Raw genomic sequence first — 16692 nt, forward strand, 5'->3', positions numbered from 1 at the left:
ATAAGCGGTAAGCCCCTGTGCGTGGCATATGGGGCGCGGCAGGCGGCGCGCATAGCCAAAGAAGAAGACAAGAGAAGAACAACGAAAACTACGAACTTAACTGCCTTCCAAGTCCAAGACAAAGCAGCCAGGCGGCCAGGCCCGCCCACGCTGAGCTGCCCTGTCCGATTTCCGAATCCGAGTCCGAAGACCAAAGTAAGTCACTCAGAGTCTGTCACTCCGTCTCCGTCACCGACCGGCGGGGCAGGGCTGCTGCTGGCTGCCTGCCTCCAGGCCTGCTGCGTCCACTAATTAGTTGCTTTCCTGTCGCGCATTTGCCTGCTTCTTATTTATGTCCCAACTTGTCACTCGTGTTTGTCCCTCCTATAGAACATGCTTTCTCGCTTCTGTACTTCTTTGCTCCCGGGGCCGCACTCAGTGTTGCTCTCTGTTCTTGCCTGTGTGCCGCTTCCCTCCATATTGGGTTCGCCCTTGCACTCAACCAGCCCCCCAACCCCTGTTGCTTCCTCGCCTGCTCCATTTGCCCTCGGCTGCTGCTGAAGCAAGCAAGCAGGCAAGCCTATATTATAATAGTTACAGTGCGCAACGCACGCCAGGGACGGATGGTAACGGGCCCCGGCCTATAAACATTAATTATGGTGCCGTGGTGCGCACGCCCTACCGGCCTGGCCTGAGCCTTTTTAAAATTAATTAAATAGTTGGTAGTGGTACGCACTGGAGCCGGGCCGGGTCTTCATAATTAAAATGGTGCACGGGAGTGGCGGCGCGCAGAGTAGTGCTATTTTTATTTTGTATAGTGGTCATTTTCCTGCAGTTTTGCTCTTTTAGACTACTGTAAATAAAATGCGCTTTTATCAGCCAACGTAACGGTGTTCAATGCATTGGTCTTGTTAAGATGAATAGCTAAAATACTAGATTGTTATTCCATCATGTTTTTAAATGTTCAGCATCACATGCTTACTTTCGTGAGCTTTCTATGTACTTATGACATATGCATCATCGTTATAGTTGCTTCAGTCAAGGAAAAAATGCGTGTCTCTGCATCAGATGTTTGGTGATTAGCAGCTGTCCTAAGCAGGTGTTACAAAAGGAACCTTACATTATTAATCTAGTATGTTTGCACTCCGGAATTTTTCAAGCTAGCTCAGTTGGTTGATGCACCTGTTACAATGATGCAACTCTGAATCTCCACTCTGAAGCTCCACTCTGAAGCTCCACTCTGAAGCTCCACTCTGAAGCTCCACTCTGAAGCTCCACTCTGAAGCTCCACTCTGAAGCTCCACTCTGAAGCTCCACTCTGAAGCTCCACTCTGAAGCTCCACTCTGAAGCTCCACTCTGAAGCTCCACTCTGAAGCTCCACTCTGAAGCTCCACTCTGAAGCTCCACTCTGAAGCTCCACTCTGAAGCTCCACTCTGAAGCTCCACTCTGAAGCTCCACTCTGAAGCTCCACTCTGAAGCTCCACTCTGAAGCTCCACTCTGAAGCTCCACTCTGAAGCTGCACTCTGAAGCTCCACTCTGAAGCTCCACTCTGCACTCTGAAGCTCCACTCTGAAGCTGCACTCTGAAGCTCCACTCTGCACTCTGAAGCTCCACTCTGAAGCTCCACTCTGAAGCTCCACTCTGAAGCTCCACTCTGAAGCTCCACTCTGAAGCTCCACTCTGAAGCTCCACTCTGAAGCTCCACTCTGAAGCTCCACTCTGAAGCTCCACTCTGAAGCTCCACTCTGAAGCTCCACTCTGAAGCTCCACTCTGAAGCTCCACTCTGAAGCTCCACTCTGAAGCTCCACTCTGAAGCTCCACTCTGAAGCTCCACTCTGAAGCTCCACTCTGAAGCTCCACTCTGAAGCTCCACTCTGAAGCTCCACTCTGAAGCTCCACTCTGAAGCTCCACTCTGAAGCTCCACTCTGCACTCTGAAGCTCCACTCTGAATCTGAACTCTGAAGCTCCTCTGAATCTGCACTCTGCACTCTGAATTTGCACTCTGAATCTCCACTCTGCACTCTGAATCTCCACTCTGCACTCTGAAGCTCCACTCTGCACTCTGAATCTCAACTCTGAAGCTCCACTCTCCACTCTGAATCTCCACTCTGAAGCTCCACTCTCCACTCTGAAGCTCCACTCTGAAGCTCCACTCTGCACTCTGAAGCTCCACTCTGCACTCTGAAGCTCCACTCTGCACTCTGAAGCTCCACTCTGCACTCTGAAGCTCCACGCTCCACTCTGAAGCTCCACGCTCCACTCTGAAGCTCCACGCTCCACTCTGAAGCTCCACGCTCCACTCTGAAGCTCCACGCTCCACTCTGAAGCTCCACTCTGAAGCTCCACTCTGAAGCTCCACTCTGAAGCTCCACTCTGAAGCTCCACTCTGAAGCTCCACTCTGAAGCTCCACTCTGAAGCTCCACTCTGAAGCTCCACTCTGAAGCTCCACTCTGAAGCTCCACTCTGAAGCTCCACTCTGAAGCTCCACTCTGAAGCTCCACTCTGAAGCTCCACTCTGAAGCTCCACTCTGAAGCTCCACTCTGAAGCTCCACTCTGAAGCTCCACTCTGAAGCTCCACTCTGAAGCTCCACTCTGAAGCTCCACTCTGAAGCTCCACTCTGAAGCTCCACTCTGAAGCTCCACTCTGCACTCTGAAGCTCCACTCTGAAGCTCCACTCTGCACTCTGAAGCTCCACTCTGAAGCTCCACTCTGCACTCTGAAGCTCCACTCTGAAGCTCCACTCTGCACTCTGAAGCTCCACTCTGAAGCTCCACTCTGCACTCTGAAGCTCCACTCTGAAGCTCCACTCTGCACTCTGAAGCTCCACTCTGAAGCTCCACTCTGCACTCTGAAGCTCCACTCTGAAGCTCCACTCTGCACTCTGAAGCTCCACTCTGAAGCTCCACTCTGCACTCTGAAGCTCCACTCTGAAGCTCCACTCTGCACTCTGAAGCTCCACTCTGAAGCTCCACTCTGCACTCTGAAGCTCCACTCTGAAGCTCCACTCTGCACTCTGAAGCTCCACTCTGAAGCTCCACTCTGCACTCTGAAGCTCCACTCTGAAGCTCCACTCTGAAGCTCCACTCTGAAGCTCCACTCTGAAGCTCCACTCTGAAGCTCCACTCTGAAGCTCCACTCTGAAGCTCCACTCTGAAGCTCCACTCTGAAGCTCCACTCTGAAGCTCCACTCTGAAGCTCCACTCTGAAGCTCCACTCTGAAGCTCCACTCTGAAGCTCCACTCTGAAGCTCCACTCTGAAGCTCCACTCTGCACTCTGAAGCTCCACTCTGAAGCTCCACTCTGCACTCTGAAGCTCCACTCTGAAGCTCCACTCTGCACTCTGAAGCTCCACTCTGAAGCTCCACTCTGCACTCTGAAGCTCCACTCTGAAGCTCCACTCTGCACTCTGAAGCTCCACTCTGAAGCTCCACTCTGCACTCTGAAGCTCCACTCTGAAGCTCCACTCTGCACTCTGAAGCTCCACTCTGAAGCTCCACTCTGCACTCTGAAGCTCCACTCTGAAGCTCCACTCTGCACTCTGAAGCTCCACTCTGAAGCTCCACTCTGCACTCTGAAGCTCCACTCTGAAGCTCCACTCTGCACTCTGAAGCTCCACTCCGAAGCTCCACTCCGAAGCTCCACTCCGAAGCTCCACTCCGAAGCTCCACTCCGAAGCTCCACTCCGAAGCTCCACTCCGAAGCTCCACTCCGAAGCTCCACTCCGAAGCTCCACTCCGAAGCTCCACTCCGAAGCTCCACTCCGAAGCTCCACTCCGAAGCTCCACTCCGAAGCTCCACTCCGAAGCTCCACTCCGAAGCTCCACTCCGAAGCTCCACTCCGAAGCTCCACTCCGAAGCTCCACTCTGAAGCTCCACTCTGAAGCTCCACTCTGAAGCTCCACTCCGAAGCTCCACTCTGAAGCTCCACTCCGAAGCTCCACTCCGAAGCTCCACTCCGAAGCTCCACTCCGAAGCTCCACTCCGAAGCTCCACTCCGAAGCTCCACTCCGAAGCTCCACTCTGAAGCTCCACTCTGAAGCTCCACTCTGAAGCTCCACTCCGAAGCTCCACTCCGAAGCTCCACTCCGAAGCTCCACTCCGAAGCTCCACTCCGAAGCTCCACTCCGAAGCTCCACTCCGAAGCTCCACTCCGAAGCTCCACTCTGAAGCTCCACTCCGAAGCTCCACTCCGAAGCTCCACTCTGAAGCTCCACTCTGAAGCTCCACTCTGAAGCTCCACTCTGAAGCTCCACTCTGAAGCTCCACTCTGAAGCTCCACTCTGAAGCTCCACTCTGAAGCTCCACTCTGAAGCTCCACTCTGAAGCTCCACTCTGAAGCTCCACTCTGAAGCTCCACTCTGAAGCTCCACTCTGAAGCTCCACTCTGAAGCTCCACTCTGAAGCTCCACTCTGAAGCTCCACTCTGAAGCTCCACTCTGAAGCTCCACTCTGAAGCTCCACTCTGAAGCTCCACTCCACTCTGAAGCTCCACTCTGAAGCTCCACTCTGAAGCTCCACTCCACTCTGAAGCTCCACTCTGAAGCTCCACTCCACTCTGAAGCTCCACTCTGAAGCTCCACTCCACTCTGAAGCTCCACTCTGAAGCTCCACTCTGCACTCTGAAGCTCCACTCTGCACTCTGAAGCTCCACTCTGAAGCTCCACTCTGAAGCTCCACTCTGAAGCTCCACTCTGAAGCTCCACTCTGAAGCTCCACTCTGAAGCTCCACTCTGAAGCTCCACTCTGAAGCTCCACTCTGAAGCTCCACTCTGAAGCTCCACTCTGAAGCTCCACTCTGAAGCTCCACTCTGAAGCTCCACTCTGCACTCTGAAGCTCCACTCTGAAGCTCCACTCGGAAGCTCCACTCGGAAGCTCCACTCGGAAGCTCCACTCGGAAGCTCCACTCGGAAGGGGCAAAGATCGGAGCATCACGGAACTAAAACAAATATAAACAAGGGCTGTGAGTTACTCTGCGCATGCGCGGGGGCAAGCCTGTTCATTCCAAGCCAGCCTCAGCCAGCCTCGGGAAAAACGAAAGTAATAAAAAAGCGAAACTGACACTGCCACTGCAGACAATGCTGCGCGCTCCCGAGGTGAAATCCGGCACTGAAAACGCTCGTAACACTTTGGTGTCCACTCTCCTAAAAACGGATCACATTAGTTGTCGAGCTGACAGCATTCATGCTTCGCATGAATGCTAACGTCAGCTCGACCTAAAAAGGGCTTTTGTGAAGGAGATTATTCTGTGTTTAATACAAAAAATTACACAAAATGTAGTATACTGGCTACCTTTTTTCAATTCTAGATGAAGATGCGGCCAGTGTCGCGTATGTATTTAGGCTTCATTATTGTCTTCCTATCTCAAGTGTATTTTCAGGTCTTCCTGAAGAAAGGCAAAAAATATCCACTTAATATATATCTAAAAAATTGCTCAGGCATCCCCACACGTGGGCGGGACTGTTCAAGTGCTTATGACTTATCATGGAAATACCCCTACATGAAAACAGGAGTTACATGTAAGAAACTGTTCCTTCTAATGACACCACAAATGCCCCCCCAATCCACGAATAGGTGGTACTAGCAGTCTATGGATTACATTTTTTTTTTCTTTTCATATATGCACATTTGCTTGGCTGTTCAATTGTTAAGGTTCCTACCCCCAAGTGTGTTAATCGTATTTGTAAAGTGCCTTGTAAATATTTCTTGTGCTAGGAAAAAAAGGACCTACAGAGAAACAGGCAAAATTCTACTAGAAAAGCATGACAGTCCATGACCTTCCTGCGTATGTCTAACATAGAATACACAATTTTAGCTGTTCAAAGGGTAGGGGATTTTCTCTCTTGGCTCCAACTGGAGAGACTTCCAAAGGCCAGGAACTGGAAATCACAAGCACCATCCTATATGTGCCAGCTTAATACAATTGGCAGTCAACAGGCACATGTTTTCAGAACGCATGGAACAGGCTAGAGTGTAGAGTTGTAACACCTTGGATAGTTCAGATTTCTCCCAATCTTGCAATACAAAGGACTTAGATTGTACTCTTTACTAGATTGATCGACAGAGCAGTGCCCTACGGTCCTCTGACATTTCAAGATTTTATATTCGAACTGCAAATTGTGCACCCTTTGCAACTCATTCATATCTCTTAAGTGTCTTTGCAGGCCTTTCTGAAGAAAGGCGAAAAATATCCACTTAAGATATATCTAAAGTGCTCCAGGGTCCCCGCACGTGAACGAGACTATTCAAGTGCTTATATACATGGAAATCCTCTACGAGAGAACTACTTCCCTGGAGTCGACACAAATCACTGTAGGAGGGTCTACCTTGTATACTTTGCTGTAGAAATAATAAATATTGGAAGGATGGAGGACACCATCAGTTAAGTAAACAGACTGTCATATGTCAAAAGCTTTTCTTCATGCACTATCCCGAGTAGGCCTTTTCCAAAATAAATTTGAAATATTGATCAAATGGTTTTACCAGGAGGTCAATGTGCACTGACCAGTAATTCATGAATGCTAAGCAGAAACAAATTAAGATTCATTTTATTGAGCTGTACACACATTTAAAGTACTGCACCACTTACCAATAAGGTCACTTCTATCCAACAGCAGCTCAAGGTCTTTGTCACTAATCACCTTATCTGCAGATCCTTTAACCTCCCTGTACGTTAAGAAAAAAATTGATTTTAATTGTGAACTTCATCTAAACAAAATAAAGTGCACTTCAGACCATCAAAATACCTTTCAAAATCTCTGGAACGGAGCAATTCCATTAGCTCTTGAGGATCCAAACAGCTTTTGGACTGATGTATTCCTGCCTGGCCACCTTTAAACTTGTCTGTGAAAAATAAAAGTTACATTGGTTAAGAAAACTTCTGCGGGCAAAGTGCCCAAGGTTAAGATTCTCTTACATTTTGACTAAGTCTTCCTAAGCCTCTCTCTAGAACAGAGGAACAAGCGTACAGGCAGAAAAATGGTTAACACCAGTGCTAACAAGAATCATTGTCAAATGCATGCAATAAGGAATCCCTTAACAAAACTGTTTGGGGCCGAAAAAAATAAATCCTGTCACGTAGAGACTCAAGTCAAGTTAGAAATAAGTGGAAAGCGTTACAGCTATCAAGGTCTTCAATAACAGAATTGGATTTAATCAGACCCCAAATGAGCAAGACATTTTTAGGATTGTTTAAAACAAACACCATTCCGAAAACTACCCTGCTGCAAGTGAAAGTCAATCTGCAGTCTAAAATGGCAATAAATGTGGAAAAGCACAGTCCTATAGACAGCAAGAAGAGTTAAAAAAGCACCCTACCCCTTCAAGGCTAGGGGTTTCTATCTCCTAGGATGCCCAATACTTTCTTCCAAAACACAGACTGCAGGAATGAAAAAACTAACTTTGGATTCCCTTTTGAGAAAGATACAAAGCCAGGGAGGAGGGTATGAAGTTTATGGCTTAGGTGAACATTCTCAAGATCCAGAACCAGGACCATAAGTAACTTTCTACTACATCACAGGACCTTCAATTGATAGTAAATTATTAGAAAAGAGCAGCAAGCACATCCCTCATCTCCCAAAGTTCTCCACCATAGGAGCGAATAGAAAGACAACCTTTCAATATGACATTAACCACTCCAAAAGATAGTTAATTGAAAAAAAAATCTTAAGGTAGCATTAGTCTCTCTAGAGTCCACTATGATCTTAGAATTTGAACTGTTTTGTAAAACAATGAAAATATTTCCAAGTGGCTGCTTTACATACATATTGAAAGGGAATGTTTCTTAACCAAGCCATAGCTGCACTTTTTTCTCTAGTAGAATGAGCTTATGGCCTATTTGAAAGTAGTTTGTAAGCAAACTGAGCACAGAGTAATGCATGAAAATCCAATCAGAATGGATTTAAAAGTTGCAAAGCTAGTATGTATTGGCACATAAGTACTATATGTAATAAGGTCAAATCTACTTTTATATGAAAATCATTAAAACCAGCATCAAAAGCACACAGAACATTCAGTAGGAGTAGCTGGCTTACTAAAGAAGCAGATAAAAAGATCCCTTAATATTGTTACATTCGGTAACAAGGTTTCATATATCCTACTTGAATGGGAGCACTATATAGTTCAGTAGTGCAAAGTACATGTAGTTCACTAGCAATCATGCTGTGGTGATGGAGAACCGGCAGTTGACTCGACTGCAAGAAAGCAATGAAGTCTTGTGAAAGGGTTAAAAATTTGAAACCGTTTTAAAGCTCAGGCTTCAGTTTGAGAAAGGGACTATCAGACAAATATTTTTTAAACCTTACATGAAGTCTTTGATTACTGGGATCTTGAAGGAGATTAGATGGGGTCCTTTTCTGTATGATGTTAAAGCTACAATATGTACTTTTATCGGAGCAAATTGCAGCTTAGAGATTTGGCTAGGGGCAGCCAAGTACAACGTGATAACATCTGGGTAGGAAAAACAAATGGATCATTTTGTTTGAATCACATGCAGAAATTTAAAGGACAATAGTGACTGATCTTAGGGGCTATGTTACAAACCTAAATGACATCAGGTTTGGGGAGGGAAGAACTGAGCTTGCAGTCTGTGCCCAAATTTCGATTTGCATGGTAGTCTGCGGCCTTTAACAACATTTTAAGGATGTCGAGAAACCATACTTACCAGGACCATTCTGGAGCAACAAGACTCAAGTTGTTCGGGTACTCCACGGTTTCAACAAGACCAATGGTATTCATGGATTCGATGGAGGTATAAAGGAATGTGCAAGTAGCTCATTAAAAGGGTTCCGGGAGAGGGCCTGGATCCAACTGTCTCAATGAGAAGCTTCGGTATTTGGCTTTTGAGATGCCACAAACAAGTCTATTTGCTGAAAACCCATTTGTTGAAAAATATTGATCATCATCTACGGCCCCTTCATAGTTTCCTTGTAAACCTGCTTACAATGTAGGATTGGAAATTTTGTATTCTCAGTAACTTGCTTTTATTGACAGGCTCCGGATTAGAAGCCATGCTTAAATGTTCTGTGCGTATAGATAGGGCTTGAATATAGACTCTGTTAACATGGTGGTGGTGGTATAGTAATCTGAATTAGCATACTATCAAACAGATGGCAAAAGAAAATAAAAAATCGAAAGCTAAACTGACTGACATGAGCTCCAGAAAGTGTATGATATGGTCTTTCCTTCCTTTGCCATATGCCCTGGGGTGGGTCTCCAGCGCCTCTTGGATGCTTTTGAAATTTATGACCTCACTAGATTTGAAAATAAACAAAAAAATCTCAAATTATGCTTATGGGAAGAGTAGCAAAAACAAATTGTCATAAAACCTTTGTGTGTGGGCAGGAGAAGCTTGCCCGAGTAACTACCTTCCCCTATTTGGGAATCACATTTGATGGGAAGGGTAACTGGGGTCCCCAGGTTAAGAACAGAACAACTGCCCTAGCAAGAACCTCTGCAGCCCTTCAGGGGTTCTCTAAAAAACTTGGGGCTAGGCCATTTACAGCTATATTGAAAATCTATAAGGCCAAATGTATCTCGGTGGCAACCTATGGAAGCTCTATCTGGGGATATAGGGGGCTGGATTCCCTACAAATGATGGAAAACAAATTTTTTAGATCCCTCCTTGGTGTCCCGCAATCAACCCCGTCCCACACTGTTCATATGGAAGTAGGGGAGGGCTACATCACTGATTTGATAAAAACAGCACCTCTAGTAGCATGGCTGAGGTTGTGGCTCAATGATGAAATTCCCCTAAACCATATTATATTGAAAGATTGTTTGTGCTTGGACAAAGCCAATAACATCAAGTGGCTGACACATCAAGAAAAGTTTTTCTAGGTTGGGTAGGCCAGAGCTTTACTCTGAAACTGGATCTATAACATTTGAAGATATCGCACTCACAAAACGTGCGATGAGTGAGCTTCTATCTCTCGAGAGAGAAGAGGGTGAGCTAAGAAAAGTTAGTGTCAGGACTAGTCTAATGTTACTCATACCTGACGGTCCAGAAAATTATCTGAACGTGGTGACTCACCCCTACCACAGGTTTATCTTAACTCTCTTTCGTCTGAATTTGATTCATTTTAATCTTGGTTTTTATCCTGTTTGGAGTACTCCAGAAAAGGCGTTACCATGTTCTTGTGACCATTTCTCCGAACAAAATACTATGCACTTTGTAATGTTTTGCAGTCACTACAATGATGCTAGGAGAAAGTTTATAGTGCCAATTCGTAAGAAGGAGGGTTTTATCCAAGTCAAAGCTGCACTCATCTTCTTACAGCTTTTACAGACACCCAGGATCATGTTTTACGTGGCCAGTTTCCTGGTGAGTGCCATTAGGAGCAGGAACACTAGATTAAAAATTGTGGCAAGCCCCTTAAGTAGCATTGACTATGCATTATATTAAGGTACATTGTTTTTCTCCATGGTATCTGATCAGGGTACACCTGGTCCTTGTTATGCTAGTCATGCTGGAGACTTCTTTTTTTAGTAGTGGTAGTTTTTAGCACTTTTGCACTTTATAACCCACGCTGATATGAATTGTAAATATGCAGTGTGGATCTTATATTTATGATTTTTAACTGTATTTTAAACTGTTCGAACTGTTTTTATGCATGAATTTCTTGTATATGTATTTTGGTGTAATTTGTATTCTGCCATTGTCTTTATATGATATTAAGTTATCGCAATAAAGTATTTTGACTGACTGACATATGCCCTAGGCTGACTGAAGCTCCCTAGATTGGCTCTAAAGCTCCTACGCTAGGTCTGAAGGTGTTCTGACCCAGCCACATGCAAATCAGTCTTGAGTCTGTTCCTGCCAAGCTAGATCCTCCCTGGACCGGAAACAAGTCTCCTTGGAACGGTTTTGGGGTAACACCCCTTGTCAGCCAGGCTAGGTTGAATCCAGTGGCACAGTGAGCAAAGTTTCCCCAGGGGCGTGTAGCCAGAGGTACCCACACCCCAGGGATGGGCTAGGGAGGTCTAGACATCAAGAGACGGGTCTCGCCATCTTGGGAGTGGGTTGAATGGTACAACTTCGGACAGCCAGATGCCACACTTCACAAGCAGTGGTCACCAGGTGGGAGGGAACCTGATAGCCCATTGGCTACCAACGGCATTCTAACTGGAGGGCATTTTCCGACCACAATAGAGGCACCCAGTCCTCAGAAGAAAACAAGTTACTTACCTGTAACTTTGGTTCTCTAGTATTGGTAACTTTCATAGATTCCCATAGCTTGTATCATCCCCCGTCGTCGGAATAGGAGTCTCGGTAAACAAAATAACATAGGGAAAGAAAAAAGGTCTAGGCCTCATTCCCTTTTGTAGCATATCCACCTCATTTTACAAAAGAGACCAAAGTAAAGCAACAACCAATCAGATTAGCCTCACCCCATAGAACCCTCCTGAGAAAACCTCAGCCTCAGATTTTTGTAGCCGTTGTGTAACAATATAACCAAAACCTGCTGAGGGCTGAGCTTACCCAGGGGAGGGGGGTGTGCGCATGGGAATCTATGAAAGTTACCAATACTAGAGAACCAAAGTTACAGGTAAGTAACTTGTTTTCTTACTCCAGTATTGGAACTTTCATAGATTCCTATAGCTTGCATCAGAGTAGCTAGCAGTCAGAGAGCACATTTTGCACCCTCATTGACATCTTTCTCCAACACTTCTGTTTTTTTAAAAAAATATAGCCATAATCAGTGTAATCACATAAAGAACACATAGCAAAATGTGCGAATAACGGTAAGAAGAGGAAGAAGGGAAGAAACCACTCAATGGAAGAGGTTCCTCAGGACTGCCTGGCCTACAGCCGTGTCTTCTTGCGCGGAGGTCTCCAGGCAGTAACGTCTTGTGAAGGTGTGCGTGCTGCTCCGAGTTGCAGCCCTAAAAATGTCTAATCTGAACTCTCGCAGAGAGCCGTAGAGGAAGCCATGGACCTTGTCGAGTGTGTTCTAACTCTGCCTTCTAGAAGATTGCCCGCTGCCCAGTGACAGTACTGTATGGCACTGGAGATCCATCTAGCGATACCCTGCTTAGACAGGGGTAAGCCTTTGCTGGGAGCACTAAATGCGATGAACAATTGAAAACATTTTCGAAATCCCTTAGTGCGGTCCAGATAAAATTTCAAGCAACGTTGCACATCCAGTGAATGAAGTGTCCTTTCCGCCGGCGTAGAAGGCTGAGGAAAGAAAGCCTTGAGAATCACTGGCTCCTTTAAATGAAAGTCCGGCACTTTTGGTATGAACTTTGGGTTAGTCCTAAGAATTACTGTATTTCTTTTTAACTGGAGAAAAGGTTCCTGTATTGTGAGCTTGCTATTCTCCAATAAGTCTTGCAGAAGTGAGAGCAAGAAGGAGCGCCAATTTCCACAAGAGGAATTTGATGTCTGTTCGATGAATCGGTTCAAAGGGATGCTTCATCAGCTGGATGAGAACCAAGTTCAAATGCCATGTGGGAGGCGGAGGCCTCGGCCTCACTGGAGGAAAAACTCGAAATAGACCCTTGAGAAATTGTTTGACAATTCTGGTTGACTAGAGACGGTCCAGATGCAGTGCGTCTGTAGCAAGAAGTTGCCGCTAAGTGAACCTTTATGGATGAATGAGCCAGTTCTGCCTTAGCCAAGGACAGGAGAGAAGGAAGAACCTGATGAGGTTGGGATGAGAAAGGGTCAACACCTTTCTGCTGGCACCAGATGCAAAATCGTTTCCATTTCAAACTAAGTCTTGTTAGTGGAAGGAGCTCTAGCCTGAGAAAGAACATCTCTAATTTTATCTGAGAGATGAAGGTCTAGGAACTCTCGCTGCTCAGGAGCCATGCTGATAGGTGTAAGGATCGAGGATCCGGATGCCAGATCTGGCCCTGGGACACCGTGAGAAGATCTGAAATTATCTGTAAGGGACGTGGAGGGGCCAGAGAAAGGAGGTGAAGCTCCGTGATCCAGAACTGCCTCAGCCAAGCTGGCGCTATTAGGATGATCTTCCACGGTTCCGTTTTGATCCGAGTAATCTTGGAATTAATAGAATGGGGGGGGGGGGGGGGGGCATATACAAATGCTCTTGACCAGGCTATTGAAATCGCATTCCCCAGCGATCCTCGATGGTTTAGTCTGCTTGCATAAAAACTGCATTTTCTGTTCACCGGGGTGGCAAAGATCTATTGAGGGTTTGCCCCAAAGGTGGAACATTTCCTTCAAGACCATCTGGGTTTAGTTCCCATTCGTGGCTGACTGACGAAAGCCTGCTGAACCGGTCCGCCTTTTCGTTTAGCACTCCTGGTAGGTGTTCTGCTTGTAGCGATATTCCATGTAGGATTTCCCACTCCCAAATTTTTTGGGCCTCCTGTGACAACGGAAGGGATCTGGTACCCCCCTCTTTGTTTATGTAGTGCATGGCTGTGGTGTACAGCAGGCAGAGCCAGAACGCCGCTATTGCCGCATGGAAGAGTCTCGTCCCTGGCAATTGTTTTCCTCTAGAGTTGGACCTAGAGAAAGACTAGGTCTGGCCTTGTATTTGTTGGTACGATGGCCTATAAGAATGAGGCGTTGAACTGTAAGAAGAGTTGTTGCTGGTACGAACCACTGTAGGATGTGGTACTCTTCCCTCTGGCCCCACGGAAAGGAACCTTCCGATATTGAAGAGTACCAAGAGATCTAGCCGTCTCCGTATCCTTCTTAATGTCCTGGAGGGCATCGTCGATATGGTTTCCAAATAATGCCTCACCATCAAATGGAAGATCCAGGATTTTATTCTGGACCTCTGCTCGGAACCATGTCGCTCTGAGTCATCCTTGGCGACGGCGCATTCAATCACTTCTGCTGACGTAGACTCTCCTCCTGGAGTATCTTCTTGGCTTCCACCTTGGCCTCCTGAGGAAGCTGGTCCAAATACGGTGAAAGATCGCACCACATTTGGCGATCGTATCTGCCAAGGATCGCCAACGCATTCGCCGCCCGTACCAAGAGACTTGCCATAGAGGAAAACCTTTCCCCCGCATTATCGAGGCACCTGCCCTCTTTATCAGGAGGAGTTAGTGGTGCAGAAGGATTGCGCAACTTCCTCTGCGCCGCCTGCGATATTACCGAATCCGGCTGACCAATTAAGGACGCTGGACTATCTTCAGGGGCCTTGTATTTATTTTCCAGGCGTGGTAACACTGGAATGACTGTCGCTGGGTTCTTCATCGCTTTCAAACCCTCATCCCAAACATGGCTGACAATGGGAATGGATCGGACAACTCTCCTGGAGGGTTCCTTAAAATCAGTAGGGAAGCACTGTTTGAACAGAAGGCATAGGACGCTTAAATCTACTGGAAGCTCTTTCTATCAGTTTGTGGAACCCCACCCAATGTCTGCCGGGGGAGAATCCAATGGATCCGGAGTAGATGAGGCCGGGTCCAGGATCACATAATCATCCCACTCTGTAGCCGGATTAGACCTGTTATCGTCCTGATCCTCGTCCAAGGAATCATTTTGTATATCCTGTACCTCCTGTAGCACTGGAGGTATGCCTGGACCAGGTACCTGCCGCTCTGAAACCCTCTGGGACGGCTCTCCCGGAGAAACCACTGAAGAAGCTGATGGTGCAGACACAGCCTGTACTGCAGAGAAAGACGAAGCAGGAGGAGGAGTAGCTTGAGAAAACCTCTTGTAATCCTGCAAGTGTTCTGAAGATCTGCCAGGAGGGAAGAAGGAACTTAAACCATCCCCTGGTGTGCACTTTCCTGATGACGGTAGGATTGCTGGTATGTGCCCTCCTGGAGGTATTCAGCCTCCGAATCAGTGTCCTGGCATTTTACCAGAAATTGTGAGGGGCTATGGGCATGGCCAAAAGAATCCTGATCACCCCATCAGAATCCTCTTCTTCCTCTAGTAAGAGTGCGAAAGGCAAGGGGGCAACCCTCCTTGGAGACGTCATGTCAGGCGTTCTCTTCAAGGAAATAGTGATCCTCAGTCGACGGAACCGTCGGCGATGGGGTTGCAAGAGATACCATCGTCAACGGAATCCACCGTCGACTGTTGAATCGTCGACGACGGAATGGGCGGCGTCGACGGCGATCGTTGACACTCCTGCCATAGTCGTAGCTCTCATCGACGACATCGTAGTCACCGCTACCGTCGTCACCGCTACCGTTGTCGCCGCTCCAGTCGACGCGGACACAAGGATACCAGAAGGCACCGTCAACGGTGTAACTTTCCTCTCCTGGGATTTGGAAGTGTTGGTTGACAGTCTTTTGCAGCGTCGTCAATCGAGAATTCCTCTAGTAAGAGTGCGGGAGGCAAGGGGGCAACCCTCCTTGGAGAAGTCATGTCAGGTGTTATCCTCTTCAAGGAAATAGTGATCCACCGTCAGCGATGGGGTTGCAAGAGATACCATCGTCGATTAGGTTGTCGACGGAAGATCCTGCAATTTTGCAGTTGTCGTCGTTGTAGCTCGTCGACATCGTCGCTACTGTCGTCGACACTAGTCATCTAAACGGCAATCGACGCTCCCGTCGATGCGGACGTAGATATGAGGATACCAGAAGGCATCGTCGACGAGCCAGTCAACGATGTAACTTTCCTCACCTGGGATTTGGAAGTGTTCATCGACGGAGTCTTCTGCAGCGTTGTCGACGATCTAGAATCTTTCTCTGACTTCTCAGAAGATAAAGAAAGCTTTTTAAAAGCTTTAGCAGACTACAACACTGCTGAAGCTGAAGATAGTCCTTCCCTCTCCTTTGCACCATGGTGAGATTTCCTAGGACTTCGGCTCTCAGACTCACGGGGGGTCTTTTTTGAGGCCTTAACAGGTCGTTCTGAGGAAGGGGAAGCCCTACCCCTTTTCACGGACCTTCTAGATGAGGAGGCAGAAGATGATCCCTCACTGTCACTGGACAGTTTCCTTCCTTGACTTAACCTTCTGGAGCCAAGTGAGGAGGCGACCCTCACGGTCCCGGAGGGTCTTTGTAGAGAAGGTGTGGCAGATCTTGCAGTCTGCTGCCTTGTGATCAGGGTACAGGCAATAAATGCAGTCCTTATGCCTGTCTTCTATATACAGCCTTTTCTTGCCACAGGTGGAACAAGCCTTGAAAAGGGCTTTCTTCTCCTTGTCAGACATTTCAGATGAAATACCAAACAATTCTGGAAAAAATATGCGGAAAAAACCAATCAAAAGAGTTGAAGTGAGCAGAGCTCAAAGGAGACTCCCTTAGCACAATGTGCGGTAGAAAATCTGAGGCTCTGAGGTACTCTCAGGAGGGTTCTATGGGGTGCGGCTAATCTGATTGGTTGTTGCTTTACTTTGGTCTCTTTTGCAAAAAGAGGTGGCTATTCTACAAAAGGGAATGAGGCCTAGGCCTTTTTTCTTTCTCTTTTGTACCTACTGCTATGTTATTTTGTTTAACGAGACTCCCATTCCGATGACAGGGAATTATACAAGCTATGGGAATCTATGAAAGTTCCAATACTAGAGTAACTCGACAGACTTGGAAGAGGGACCGAAGGACAGCCTTGCTGCACTGAGAAACCAGCATAGAAAGGCTGCACCAACAAGGACTGCAACTTCTGCATTTGGTAGCTAGAGGAGAGGGGCTGTGTAGGAAAGTAGGATCTGCTTTTATGGTTACCCCCACTTTTTGCTTGATGTAATGCGGTTTTCTGACTAGTCTGACTGGGATCCTGCTAACCAGGACCCAAGTCTGTGCTTTCTCCCCTAAATTGGTTTGGTAAGC

The 16692-nt window shown here is 47.0% G+C and overlaps 1 protein-coding gene across 1 annotated transcript in view; it reads right to left on the reverse strand.

Annotated features, from left to right (window-relative positions):
- LOC144754873 (lymphoid-specific helicase-like) overlaps positions 1-16692 on the reverse strand; it is a 544631-nt gene that overhangs the window by 61987 nt on the left and 465952 nt on the right. The window contains exons 20-21 of the mRNA XM_078643187.1: positions 6732-6828; positions 6575-6651 (exon numbers count right to left, since the gene is read on the reverse strand). Coding sequence (XP_078499313.1) covers positions 6575-6651; positions 6732-6828 — 174 coding nt within the window. The remainder of the gene's footprint in view (positions 1-6574; positions 6652-6731; positions 6829-16692) is intronic.

This window comes from Lissotriton helveticus, chromosome 5_1 (genome assembly GCF_964261635.1).
Source record: "Lissotriton helveticus chromosome 5_1, aLisHel1.1, whole genome shotgun sequence".
Lineage (NCBI taxonomy): Eukaryota > Metazoa > Chordata > Amphibia > Caudata > Salamandridae > Lissotriton > Lissotriton helveticus.